This window comes from Ambystoma mexicanum, chromosome 12 (assembly GCF_040938575.1).
Source record: "Ambystoma mexicanum isolate Mex_15411 chromosome 12, UKY_AmexF1_1, whole genome shotgun sequence".
Taxonomy (NCBI): domain Eukaryota; kingdom Metazoa; phylum Chordata; class Amphibia; order Caudata; family Ambystomatidae; genus Ambystoma; species Ambystoma mexicanum.
Genome location: NC_090936.1, coordinates 1159501743 through 1159515938, shown reverse-complemented (window position 1 = coordinate 1159515938; position 14196 = coordinate 1159501743). Strand labels below are relative to the sequence as shown.

At 46.9% G+C, this 14196-nt stretch overlaps 1 protein-coding gene across 2 annotated transcripts in view; it reads right to left on the bottom strand.

Moving 5' to 3' along the window:
• Window positions 1-200: 200 nt before the first annotated feature.
• IRAK3 (interleukin 1 receptor associated kinase 3) overlaps window positions 201-14196 on the bottom strand; it is a 155006-nt gene continuing 141010 nt past the window's right edge. The window contains exon 12 of one of the 2 annotated variants that reach the window (XM_069629760.1): window positions 201-902. In XM_069629760.1, the coding sequence (XP_069485861.1) occupies window positions 402-902 (501 nt within the window). In that variant the 3' untranslated portion in view covers window positions 201-401. The remainder of the gene's footprint in view (window positions 903-14196) is intronic. The other variant, XM_069629761.1, reaches the window with a different exon arrangement.

The window sequence follows — 14196 nt, the reverse complement described above, 5'->3', positions numbered from 1 at the left end:
GGGTCGTAATGCCCCGGTAATTCCGGGAATCACGGAGGAGGAATGGTAATACGAGTCCGGCGGTAACCTGCCGGGTTTTCCAGCTCGGTTACCGCCGTAATGAGGCCCAATGACTCAATTAAGCCATAAGCGATATTAGGCAACAACCTATTCTTTTCATTAGAAAACAGTTGCCATAAATATTCAAAAGAAGAGGGAGTACGGATTGTACACCTGATGTCAGTTTTATGATGCCACACATACATTTGCCTCGTTGTTCAATGTCCAGCCAACAACATGAAGAGCCATTTCTAGCAGAAAGAGCCAAAAGGAAACATTCTGGACATCTTCAGATCCTGCCACGAGTCCACTGCTTTATGCAGTGTGGCCTCCTCAAAGGTGGGAGAAACCATAAGGAACCACTAGATCTTGTTAAATGGGCTCGGTCTAAAGCCATTGGCTATGCAGTCTTCACAGTCCACGCTGTGAGCCCCCGAGGAGCAGCTGCATTCCACCAGTTTTCTTGGACCAGATGGAGAAGCATGCTTTGAAGAGTTTTCGTACACATGGTTAACGCTAGGGCAATGAAGTGGAGCAATATGTGGCATCTTCTGGAGTGAGTGAGGCCCCTGGTTGGAGGGTTTAGCACTGCTTTCACCATTGTCTGCCATAGCACTGCTCAGAAACATCACCTCAGACTGGCTGCACTCACAGGGGGTGTTAGGCACCCTTTGGTCTCTGATGGCGGGTCTTCCAGGGGGATCGGGCAAAGAATCCTCATTCTCGTCATTTTCCATGGGTATCGATGGAGTGTGATGATTTGTTATGGAAGGAGGCGAGGGACAGGGAAGAGACTTTAATGATTTTGGAAGATCTTCAGGAAAGTTGAAGCCGTGTTGGGCATTTTCTAGGATTTCCAAGACCTAATGGAAATAAAATAGGCAGCACAGATTAGTGAAAAAAATAATAACTATGTCTTTGCAATTCACCACAATGACAAACTATATATTACAGTACTAAATGGTTACAATTAGCATGGTTAAAAGCCTTGCTGCTTTGTTGCAGATCAAACGTTTGTGCTAATTTTAACCATTTTGTATTTAATCACACACCCAATATATGCACGCACTGAACAATTTCTATCTAGTGTGGTGCAAGTACAACACTAACGAGATAATGTATGCATACATTATTTACTGTAATCTTATTTCTGATGCTTGTTTCTGCTTAGATTCCCATGTTATGCAAAGGCTGACTTCTAGTGGTAGTCGCTGAGTATTGCATGACTTGTTTTGGAAATTCGAAGAAGGGACATCGACTGGGTGTGTTTGTAATACTATCCCTTGAGTGACGTCTTTTGTAACCCATGGTCCTTCAAGCATCAAGGTCTCTCAGATTGTTTTATTTCTGACATGAGGGAGCATGAAGTGCTTGTGGGAGTACAAGAAACCTAAAGTAGAAAGTTAAAGATGAAGAAACATCAATGTACCTACAACTTCAGGATGGGGAGGAAGAGTGGGCGCATGTAAATCTAAGCAGATACAAGCATCAGAAAGACAATTGGGGTAAGTAATGTATGCTTTCAGAAGCTTGTAGATCTGCTTAGAATCACATGCTATGCATAGATTAGCGAACAGAACACAACTGAACACCAGCGGAGACTCAACGGCAGAACACACTCCCACAGATAGGAATGACAACAGAACCAACTCTGAGAGAAGACAGAAATCCCTCTACCTAGCTCCATACCTCGCAAATAACCAGTAACCAGAACTAGCCAACCCAACCTACGAATCAACCACAGCAGACAACCAAACACATCAACACAGAAGAAGAACAGCCAATGTTAGAAATAACAAGAACATAATCGACGCACTAACACCTTACATCACCAAAATAAAAGGAACTTCCAGTCAACAGCCACAAAATGTTGAAGAGGAACCTGATGAAAACAAAAACCCAAGACTGAACCTAGAAGAACTTCTCAACGACACAAGCACAACTGTACCAACACCTCAACAAGAGACCGACCCAGAAGGAAATCGCAATACCACTCAGGAAACAATGCCGACAATAAAACACAAACCAAACTACACCTTTGAAATCCACTGCAACCTAATAAACGCAAGATCCATGTCAAAACACTCAACAGAGATCTTCGACCTTCTCTGCGACAATGGCATTGACATGCTATTCATCACAGAAACATGGCTGGACAATAACTACAAAATCACTCTCCAAAGCTGCCTCCCGACCAACTTCAAATGCCTTCAGGTAAACAGGAAAAATAAAAAAGGTGGAGGCCTTTGCAATAGCATTCAAAGAACACCTGAAAATAAAAACAGATGAACCTCTTGTTACGAAGTCCGTTGGTCGTGTAGAGTATGAACTACCCCTCTGTCCCCAAGAAACACCCTGACAACACCTAAAATACTGTCAGCGTGATTATTAAGGCCACAGGTGGAAGTCTCCAAACCAGGACGCGGGACAGCCGGAAGAATCCCTTGAGCGCTGTAAGGCAAGGTACAATGGTTATGTAAGTATGAAAGCAAGACACAATTACTTGTATGTAAATAGCAGATGCTAAAATACCTGTGAGGACTTGGAAGAGGTGTAAACCTCCAGACTGTGGCAGGACAAGGCTGTATGGTATGGCAGGCAACCACCTATTGTAGGACCGAGGTCCAACTGGAAACACGTGGAAATCCGAGGTCAGAATCTTGATGATCAACTGTTCCAGCGTCAGTGAAGGGTGAAGCAAAAACAATCCGTGTACTAAGCGTAGGTCGGCAACAGGCAATCCAATGTTCCAAAGTTCCAGAGTCAGAGAAGGGCTAAGCAGAGACAATCCGTGGAGCAGGCGTAGGTCGATGATAGGCAATCCAAAGTTCCAAAGTTCCAGAGTCAGAGAAGGGCTAAGCAGAGACAATCCGTGGAGCAGGCGTAGGTCGACAATGAAAACAGGTCTGTAGAACGAAGAGAGTGCGTCACGTGATCCTGATTGAAACAGCTGTGAAGCAACGCCTTCGGTTTCCGAACTCTTTTTATCCCGGGAAAGGACACACGTGACAACGTCACGTGGAAGCGAACCGAAAGCGTTGCCGCGTTGCTAGGAAACCAGGGTCACATAGTCCGTGACGTGCCGGGCAGCACTGATCTCCGCGGAAGATGCGAGTTCCTGGATTGCAAAAGTCTCCACTCGGTTTGCCACCGCAGTGAAGGGCGATAAATGCCTGTACCGCCAAATATCCCACGCCGTGCCCTGCCGTGTGGAACGTGAGTGGGAAATGCTGTGCAGGAATCTGAGCGTGTGTGCCGGGAAGCGCTGATAGCGGTAGAAGCGGAGGGGCGTGTCTTTGGCTGAGTAGGAAGCGGTGTGACAGAATCCCCCCTCAAGGGCCCACGACCACGTGGGCTAGCAGGATTGTCCCTAGGAAACCGCGACACCAAAAGCGGGGCCCGGACATCCCGAGAGGGAACCCAGGAGCGATCCTCGGGACCATAGCCCAGCCAATCCACCAGATATTGAAGGCGACCCCGATGGTAACGGGAGCCAAGGATAGCACTAACCTCAAATACATCCTGGGAAGAGACAGAGACCGGGGCAGGCGGGACAAGGACACGAGTGGGAGCAAGGTACGGGTTGAGGAGAGAGGTATGGAACACCGGGTGGATCCGCCAGGAAAGGGGAACAGAGAGCCTGAGAGCCACGGGATTCAAGATTCTGGTAATCCGGTAAGGGCCCACGAAACGGGGCAACAGTTTGCGGCAACCAGGGATCCGCAAATGTCTGGTCGACAGCCATACCCGATCGCCCACCTGATATTCCGGAGCCTTCGCCCGCTTACGGTCAGCCTTGGCCTTCATCACCGCTTGAGCTTCACGGAGATGAACCAATGTCTGAGTATGCACAGCTGCAAGATCGCGCACACAGGCATTAGCAGCAGGAGTGGCAGAGGGGAAGTCAGGCAGCGGCAGGGTGCGAGGATGCTGCCCATACAGAGCATAAAAGGGGGAGAAACCAGTGGCGGAATGGCGGGAGTTATTGTACGCGAATTCAGCGATATACAATAATTTGGACCAGGAGTCTTGGAACTGAAGGGACAGGCACCGCAAGTACTGCTCTAAAGCCTGATTCACCCTCTCGGTCTGCCCGTCGCTTTCAGGGTGATAGGCCGAAGAGAAGCGGGCATCTATACCCAGGAGTTTAGTGAGAGAGCGCCAGAAACAGGACGTGAACTGTGATCCACGATCAGAGATGATGACCTGTGGCAAGCCAAAGAGACAGAAGACAGCCCTAAAGAACAAGTGAGCCAGGGTTGGGGCAGACGGTATACCTGTGCAGGGAATAAAGCGGGCCATTTTTGTATACGAATCGATGATAACCCATATTGTATCGTAGCCTTGTCTGCGGGGCAGGTCAGTGATGAGATCCATAGAGATGGTGTGCCAAGGCCTGGGAGGTACCGGTAACGGTAAGAGTAGCCCTAAAGGCCGTCCCCTGCGTGTTTTGCATTGGGCACATATGGAGCACGTGTTGACGTAATGTTCAATGTCTTTTCTCATGGAGGGCCACCAGCACCAGCGTTGTAACAAGTCTAATGTGCGTTGTTGCCCTGGATGGCCGTTTATTGCCGCATCATGTGACCAAGCGAGTGCCTGGTTGCGTACGTCGCATGTAGGGAGGAACAATTTGCCCTGGATGAATGGTAACCCTTCGTGAAGGACAACGTCCCATTCGGTGAGTGCATGGGGATTTTGGGAAACCCATTGTTTGATGTCGGTAAGCATGGTGGGAGACGGCGTACACATACAGATAACATGGCCTTTTCCCAGTAGTGTGTCAGGGAACAGAGGTAACGACTCCCCGCCAGGAGAACGGGATAACGCATCAGCCTTACCATGGATGCGACCCGGTCTGTGTTTGACTACAAAATCAAAGGCGGCAAAAAACAAATGCCAACGCACCTGCCTGCTGTTTGCACATTTTAGGGAGGCTAAGTCTTGTAAATTTTTGTGGTCTGTATATACCACCGTCTGGTGTTTTGCCCCCATTAGATGATGTCTCCACGTTTGCAGAGCGTCCTTGATGGCCAATAACTCTTTCTCGGTTACAGTATAGTGGGATTCGGCTGCCGAGAACTTGCGTGAGTGATAGGCCACTGGATGCAAACAACCCGTGGTTGGGCAAGGCTGGGACAGTACTGCTCCTAGGGCAAACGAGGAGGCGTCTGCTTCCAGAACATAAGGAAGGTCGGGATCGGGGTGTTGCAATACCGGGGCAGAGACGAACCTGGCCTTGAGTGCTTCGAAGGCCTTCTGATGTGTAGGGGTCCAAGAGAATGGGACAAGAGGACTGGTCAAAGCGGTCAGAGGAGAAACGATAGAAGAGAAACCGGCGATGAATCGCCGGTAAAAATTAGCAAAGCCGAGAAAGGACTGGAGTTGTTTGACGGTGACGGGAGTTGGCCATTCAGTGACAGCACGAACTTTAGACAGATTCATGGACAAGCCTCCAGGGGAGATGTGAAAACCCAGAAACTCCACTTCCCTTGAGTGGAACAGACACTTTTCCGGTTTAGCAAACAAGGCGTTTGCCTTGAGGCGAGAGAGTACTTCTCTGACATGCCCGACATGTTCCTCCAGGGAGGATGAGTAGATCAAAATATCATCCAGATATACCACCACGAACGTATCCAGGATGTCCGAGAATACGTCGTTGATGAATCGTTGGAACGTCGCAGGAGCATTACAAAGCCCAAAGGGCATTACTGTATATTCGAATAATCCCTGTCGGGAGCAGAACGCTGTCTTCCACTCGTCCCCAAGCCGGATACGAATCAGGTTGTACGCCCCTCTTAGGTCCAACTTAGTGAAGATAGAAGCCTTAGTCAACCTGTCCAACAGCGTGGAAATGAGCGGAAGTGGGTACCTGTTTTTTATGGTGATGGAATTCAACCGTCTGTAATCCACACATGGACGTAGATCGCCCTCCTTCTTTGGCACAAAGAAGATTGGACTGGCAGCTGGAGAACAAGAGGGCCGTATGTGACCCAACTGCAAAGCCTGTTGTATGTATTCTTTAAGAGCTTGCTCCTCTGACTGTGACAATGAATAAACCCTACCTCTGGGAATGGGAGCCTCCGGAACCAGATCAATCGGACAATCATATGGTCTATGCGGGGGTAAACCCTCAGCGGTGACTTTGTCAAACACCATTTGGAAATCATGATAGGCAGCGGGTATGTTAGCTGTAACGGCCCCCACCGTGTGCGACGACGAAGGATTAGGAACGATGTTGTCGATATGAGTGGCAGCCATGGCACCAAGGATTGTGGCAGGAGTGGACAGCGGATCAGCTTCGATGAGACAAAACTGTTGACACACCTCGGATTCAAACGTGACTTGTCCGTTTCCCCAGTTGATCAATGGGTTGTGGTGCCTTAACCAGGGAATACCCAATATGATGCCGAACTGTGGTGTATCGATGAGGTCAAACGACATGGTTTCTCTATGGATGTTTTGTATCACTACTTCCATTGGCGCAGTCTGGAACCTGATTGGGCCGGAGGACAGGGAGGTGCCGTCCACGGCGTTTACCGTCTCTGGATGCTTTTTCCTGACCAGGGGCAGATTGAGACGATGGGCCAAGGGAATATCGATGAAACAACCAGTGGCCCCAGAATCAACTACAATATGAACTGTGTGAGCGATCTCCCTCGTGGGTTTTAGTAGAGCATGAAGTACCACTGGTCTGATAGGCCCGAAGAAGGGTTCAGAGGGGGTCATAGACAGGCTCGCCGGTACCCCCTGTATCATGGGCGAGCCTTCTGAAAACCCGAAGTTTTGTTCTTGGGGCGTCGGGGGCATTCCCTTACAAAGTGTCCGTTTAACCCGCAATAAAAACAGGCGTTATTGTTTCTTCGCCGTTCTCGTTCGGATGATGTTATCGGACTACGGATACCGCCTACTTGCATGGGTTCAGCAGGGGTGGTAAGAACGGAAGGCCCAGATAGACTAGAGAACGTAGTTTCGGCCCTTCTCTCGGATCTCCTTGCGTCAACCTGTAAAGCGAGATCCACCAGATCCGAAAATACAGAGGGAAGGGCAGGAACCACTGAAAGAGCATCCTTCATGGTGTTGCATAGGCCGCGATAGAATACGATTGCTTTCTTCTCCTCTGGCCAGGATGTTTCAGCAGCGAGTTGATTATACCTAGTAATGTATTCTATCAATGAATGTTTACCTTGTGTAAGATCCAGGAGTTCGAGATCCCTTGATTGGGCCTTATAGCGCGTATCAAAGACTTTGGCCATTTCTGATACAAGAAGATCGAAATCATACAGAGCGGGATGATCGCTTTCCATCATTGGATTCGCCCAAGTGGCCGCAACCCCAGACAAATGGGACAGAAGAAACGCGGCTTTTGTAACAGAATCAGGAAACGCTAAGGGCCGGCACAAAAAATGTAATTTGCATTGTTAACAAACGTACGATATTTCCGGGGATCCCCCTGGTAGCGTTCTGGTGCAGCAAGAGGGACGGGTGTAGGAAACCATACAGGAGTGGGTGCAGGGGCCGTGACAGGTGTTGGCTGGACTGGGGGAACTGGGTCCCCGAAATCGGCATCTGCGGGTAATGGGAAACGCGTGCTCTGTAAGGCGTCCAGGCGGTGATGTATGGCCGTCGTGGCGGTAACCATGTCGGTCCTAAGGGCCGCCACTGCCTGCAACAAGGCGGTCACTGGATCCCCGGCGGAGGGATTCATACTCCGGACGACCAAAATGGCTTCACAGTCTGTTACGAAGTCCGTTGGTCGTGTAGAGTATGAACTACCCCTCTGTCCCCAAGAAACACCCTGACAACACCTAAAATACTGTCAGCGTGATTATTAAGGCCACAGGTGGAAGTCCCCAAACCAGGACACGGGACAGCCGGAAGAATCCCTTGAGCGCTGTAAGGCAAGGTACAATGGTTATGTAAGTATGAAAGCAAGACACAATTACTTTTATGTAAATAGCAGATGCTAAAATACCTGTGAGGACTTGGAAGAGGTGTAAACCTCCAGACTGTGGCAGGACAAGGCTGTATGGTATGGCAGGCAACCACCTATTGTAGGACCGAGGTCCAACTGGAAACACGTGGAAATCCGAGGTCAGAATCTTGATGATCAACTGTTCCAGCGTCAGTGAAGGGTGAAGCAAAAACAATCCGTGTACTAAGCATAGGTCGGCAACAGGCAATCCAATGTTCCAAAGTTCCAGAGTCAGAGAAGGGCTAAGCAGAGACAATCCGTGGAGCAGGCGTAGGTCGATGATAGGCAATCCAAAGTTCCAAAGTTCCAGAGTCAGAGAAGGGCTAAGCAGAGACAATCCGTGGAGCAGGCGTAGGTCGACAATGAAAACAGGTCTGTAGAACGAAGAGAGTGCGTCACGTGATCCTGATTGAAACAGCTGTGAAGCAACGCCTTCGGTTTCCGAACTCTTTTTATCCCGGGAAAGGACACACGTGACAACGTCACGTGGAAGCGAACCGAAAGCGTTGCCGCGTTGCTAGGAAACCAGGGTCACGTAGTCCGTGACGCGCCGGGCAGCACTGATCTCCGCGGAAGATGCGAGTTCCTGGATTGCAAAAGTCTCCACTCGGTTTGCCACCGCAGTGAAGGGCGATAAATGCCTGTACCGCCAAATATGCCACGCCGTGCCCTGCCGTGTGGAACGTGAGTGGGAAATGCTGTGCAGGAATCTGAGCGTGTGTGCCGGGAAGCGCTGATAGCGGTAGAAGCGGAGGGGCGTGTCTTTGGCTGAGTAGGAAGCGGTGTGACACCTCTCTGCATCATCAACTGCAAAACCATGGTCATACACCTATCAGCAAATCCAAAAACTAACATCACATTCCTCCTGGATTACAGCTCACCGACATACGATGCAACCTTCGTCGACAACTTCATAGAAGCCATCACCAACATAGCCATCAAGCACGAACATCTAATAATCCTGGGGGACTTCAACATTTGGTTCGAAGAAAAACACGCCAACTCCGAAAAAACTCACTAATTGGGCAGCTAACAACCATGAAAATACAACAGTTGGTCAAAGGGGCAACACACTCGGCAGGACACACCCTTGATGCAGTCTTCGAAAAGGAAAATCTTATCACCACGGCACCACCATGATCACACTACCAACTCAAGTCCTCATCCAGCCCCCCAAGCTCACAACCATCACAAAAAGAAACTGGAAATCTGTCAAAGCAAGCAACCTAATGGAACAACTGAAGATGACAAGCCCTTCACTACAGAAATAGAGCTGGCTGACCTAGACGGGAAAGTGGAGCTACTACACAAATGGATTGCTGATACAATTCATAACATTGCCCCGGAAAAACCTTTTACCCCCTCAAAAAAAGGGCAATGGCAAAATGGTTCACACCGCTACTAAGCAGCATGAAAAAGGACAAGAAGAAGCTGGAATTGGAATGGAGGAAAGAATACAACCAAGACAAGAAAATACTGTTCCAGAAACAAATCCGAGCATACAAGAAGGAAATACAAAAGATGAAGAGAAGACATTATGATGACAGAATCACCAATGCCACTAACAGACAAAAAGAAATGTTCAACATCATTAAAGAAATGAGAAACTCACAAGGTTGCAACAACACTCCAATGCCCCCAGAGAAACTTTGCAACGACTTGGCAGACCATTTCAAGAACAAAATCAACGACCTCCAACAAATCATACAAAACAGACCAACCGACCATAACACTCCACCAACTGGACCTAACGAAGAGCCACAGCACAAACTCCAAATCTTTCCTGAAATATCAGCAGAGGCATTCGCCAAGCTGGTAAAACACAGCAGGAAAGCAGGATCACCCATGGATCCCTGCCCCCCTGACATCTACAAATCAATCCTCGCACAAGGAACGCCAGCAGAATACTACAGAAACCTCTCAAATCTCTCACTCACAACAGGAACTGTACCAAGATCCTTCAAATCAGCATATATCAAACTGCATTTAAAAAACACAAGTGGCGACGTGTAAGACATCTCAAACTACAGACCAATTTCAAACATTCCCTACCCAGCAAAACTCCTAGAAACATATGAATACAAACTAACCCAAGATCATGTAGAAAAACACCACCTGCTAGACCAAGCACAAGACAGTTTCAGACCCGCAAGAGGAACAGAATCAGCACTACTATCCATCTGGGATGACCTAAAAACAAACACAGACGCCAACACAACCTCAGCTCTTATTCTGCTCGACCTCTCCGCAGCTTTCGACACAGTTAGCCATGACACCCTAACCAAAAGATTGGAAGATATAGGTATAATGGACATGGCACTACTCTGGATTAAATCATTCCTACTCAGACAGAACAGAAGCCGTATGGATAAAACCCTTAAAATCTACTCCATGAGTTAACGACTGTGGAGTACCACAGGGATCCTCGCTACCGTCACTATACTTCAACATCTACCAGACTCCAGTAATCAGAATCTACAAAAAATACAAAATTACATGCTACAACTACACAGACAACACTCAAATCATCTACAAAATTGAAGACACTCAAGCCGATCACTCAACCCTAATGGAGTGTCTAAAAGAAGTCAACCCAGGGAAGACAGAAATCATGATACAATAAAAAAACCAACATGAAAACCAATAGAACAACATCTACATTCCCTGGCCGACGGAAATGGGAACCGCGCCAAGGTAGTAAAGAATCTGGGAGTCCGGATGGACAACACCCTAACCTTAGAACTACAAATAAATGCAATAATCAAGAAATGTGTCTTCCTCCTTCTCATAACAAGAAGAATCATACCTTTCCTCTCGCGCACCGGCGAAGTCCCGGTCTAAGTCCCGCTTTGCCGCTCGAGGATACTGACTCTGCTGCTACTGCTTTGCCGAGAATTTCTGCCGTGAATAGAACTGCTTGGCAGCCGACACTTCAGTTCCCAGAAGGTGACCCTGATAGAGATCTACTTAAATATACTCAGTTAACTTGGACACTACTTGGACAATATACAAGTAATTACTTGTGATTTTCTTGTAGGCATTGGCTTTGGTTTGTACACCTTCTATTGGGCGGAGCTATTTAAAGAAACTCGCGCGCGCGCACCGGCGAAGTCCCGGTCTAAGTCCCGCTTTGCCGCTTCGCCGCGGTCACCGCGGCAAAGCGTCGAAAGTTGTTAACACCAACAGTGCTAACAATTCGATCTTGAGACCCTGTTTTGGACATTGACCATAATTCAACTATGAAACGACATATAAACTCATTAAAGTCTGGCATGCCGATAGTTACAGCATCGCACAGATCTAACGGCGCCAGCTATATCAAATCTCCTTCGTTTGCCCATACAAAAAGAACTCGCCTCAGCTCCACTCCATGTGTAAGTAGCCGTGGTATAAGACAAGATGAATTAGGGCCACTCCACAAAATGGACATTCGCCCCTTTTGTAAAGGCATAAATAACTTTGATCATCCACTACAACAAATTGGGAAGCCTATAGGGCTTTCGTTACAACAGCCAACCAAAGAGCCTATGGACATAAAAAGATCCTTAGATGACCATCTCGTAACTAGCAACTCTGGTGGGAGAAATTTAATTGATAAAAAAAAGCCTGTGACACACATGGGTGAAATTCGAAGTGGCGAGCCTTGCATTCCAACTAGAGTCACCGTTCCAACTGTTAAATTTGCAAAAGAAAATGTCTCGCTCTCAGACAGTGCTATACTAACAAATGTATTAACTGGTGTTGAGGCTCCGCCGCTAAATGTTTGTAATATTTCTGTAGTAACTGTGGGTGATACTTCAACTTCTAAGTCATCTGTGAATTTTGTGCCGCAAGACATTCCTGTCATTGATTTAGAGAACAGCTCCTTGGCTGCTTTTTCTCACATGGCCTCTGAAAACCTATCTAAATCCCCGGCCCTTTTTACAAACGCCAGCCCCGTTGATTCAGTGGCAAATCCCTCCTTCACTGCTCCCACCCCTAGAAAGGTAACAGGAAAAACCGTCTCTGACATGTGTATAAATGACACTCGGTCCGTGGACATAGGTATAGCTTTAACATCGATGAATAATGCTATCTTAGCCTTGGCCAAGCTCTTTGAAGTTTTGGTTTTAAAGGCGGAGACACACTCAAATCAATTTGACCAGATTTTCACAAACCAGTCTATAATCTCTGACAAACTGGATCATCTCAAAAATGTGAAAACAACAACAATTGTCAACCATCCTGTGTCTACACAGACATCATCATTTAACGATCCAATCGTTCAAAAATATCATCCCCTACCGTTCATACTGGAACCTATAGTGGACTCCATGGAAAGAGAACTTGAACCAAAAACGATCCCCACTTATGCCCTTTTCGAGACTAAAAAGACAAAGAACATTAGCACAAAAAAATCGGCATCACAACTACAGACTAAGAAAACAAAAAACATGAAAATGGGTCCTCGTCAACCATCACAAATTAAAGCCTTTCTTAACAAATTACCCACCTTCACAACTCCTGCTGCAGTGGCTTCAAAAGCCATTACAAAAAAATATGCATTGCAAAAGCAAATCAAAAAAGCTAAAACACATTCGGCCCTTGCTGATCCAGTTTTAGCGTATAGCCCTTTAAATAAATTGGTTACTGTAGCAAACCAACTCTCACAAAATAATTCCATCGAAACCAATGTGAGCACAGTGACCAATGGTGATCATGACAGGCCTAACATAACAACTGAAATGACCATCACGCCTCTCATGGCTCAGAACCTAGAGCCTCACGAACAGCGTCGTCAAGAAATATATAAGGCAGTTGATGATTATTTGGCTCTAAAAATAGTTCCAAAAAATATAACCTTGCTGCCAGAAACTCCAGCTGCACAAACACCTGCACCTGCAGTTGTATCGATCTTAAAAAAATCACCTTCGCCGGACACGACGGGGTCTTGCCTAACCAATTCTTCTCAACCTACATGGAAGACGTTATCCGCAAAAGAGCTTAGGTCTGAGGAACCTGGGACAAACCCAGTTCACTCTGATAATATAGAATCCCTTGTGCAAGCAACACTAATTAAACTTTTAGGAACCTCCAACACTCCTCAACCAGGCTCAATCCTAAATCTAGACAATGGTGCTAGAAAAAAAACGAATGAATTAACATTAGCAAATAAACAAAAACCAATTGCCACCCGCTTTAAACGACCAGCGATTCATTCCTTAACTCTCAGTTGTCAACCCCCACCTGTCAGACAGTACAATCTAAATCGGGCGTCCGTTCTTTCGATATTTCATGAAATCCCGGACCTCGACGACATAGGATCGGTTGACATCGAACTTGTCGAATTTCCGGACCCTTCGAATCAATCTTTAGTAAATTTATGGATCAATTCCAGGGTGGTAGTAAACACTATTTGGGCGGCGAAATCCCAAATTACTGACCTTGGTTTTACATTACTTTCATCCTCAGAGGTACTAGACAAACCTATCATACGTGCTTCGCCTGTCTCGAGCCAACAAAAAAACCGACCCCAAGAACGACTTGCACAATCCTGCAGTTGCCAATGCCAACCTAAACAAGGATAGCAAACGTCCCTCACACCATCTAATTTTCATTTCGCTAGTTGGAACTCCAGAGGGAATCGACATTTATTAAATAATTCTCTTCTAAGTGATTTGAACCTCGACGTAATTTTGCTCCAAGAAACTTGGCTAACAAGCACTCCCTCTTGGAATAATTATGACGTTTGTCTAGCTCCCGCAGTCAAACACCGGGTGGGTCGTCCAACCTCAGGTTTACTAACCGCAGTCAAACAATCCTCTGGTCTAAAAATATCCCCTTGGTACTGTCCAAATGAGTTCATACAGATGTCTAGACTGAATGGTGCTAACCATACATGCGCTGTCATTAACATCTACTGGAATTATATGAGAATCTCTGATGATAATTTTTTTGAATCCCTAGCGCAGGCTTTCGACTTAATCATGATGGATGGGCATGTTAATTTGATCTACTTAGCAGGTGATCTAAATTTACACTGTCTGGGACCTTTCGCCAAGAATGAACAAAAACGACTTGACATGTGGACCATGTTTATTAGATCAAATAATCTTTACATGTTAAATGGATCCCTCTCACATGACATTCCACCAAGACCGACATGGCATCGAGATAATAGCCTCAGCATCATTGACTTTACT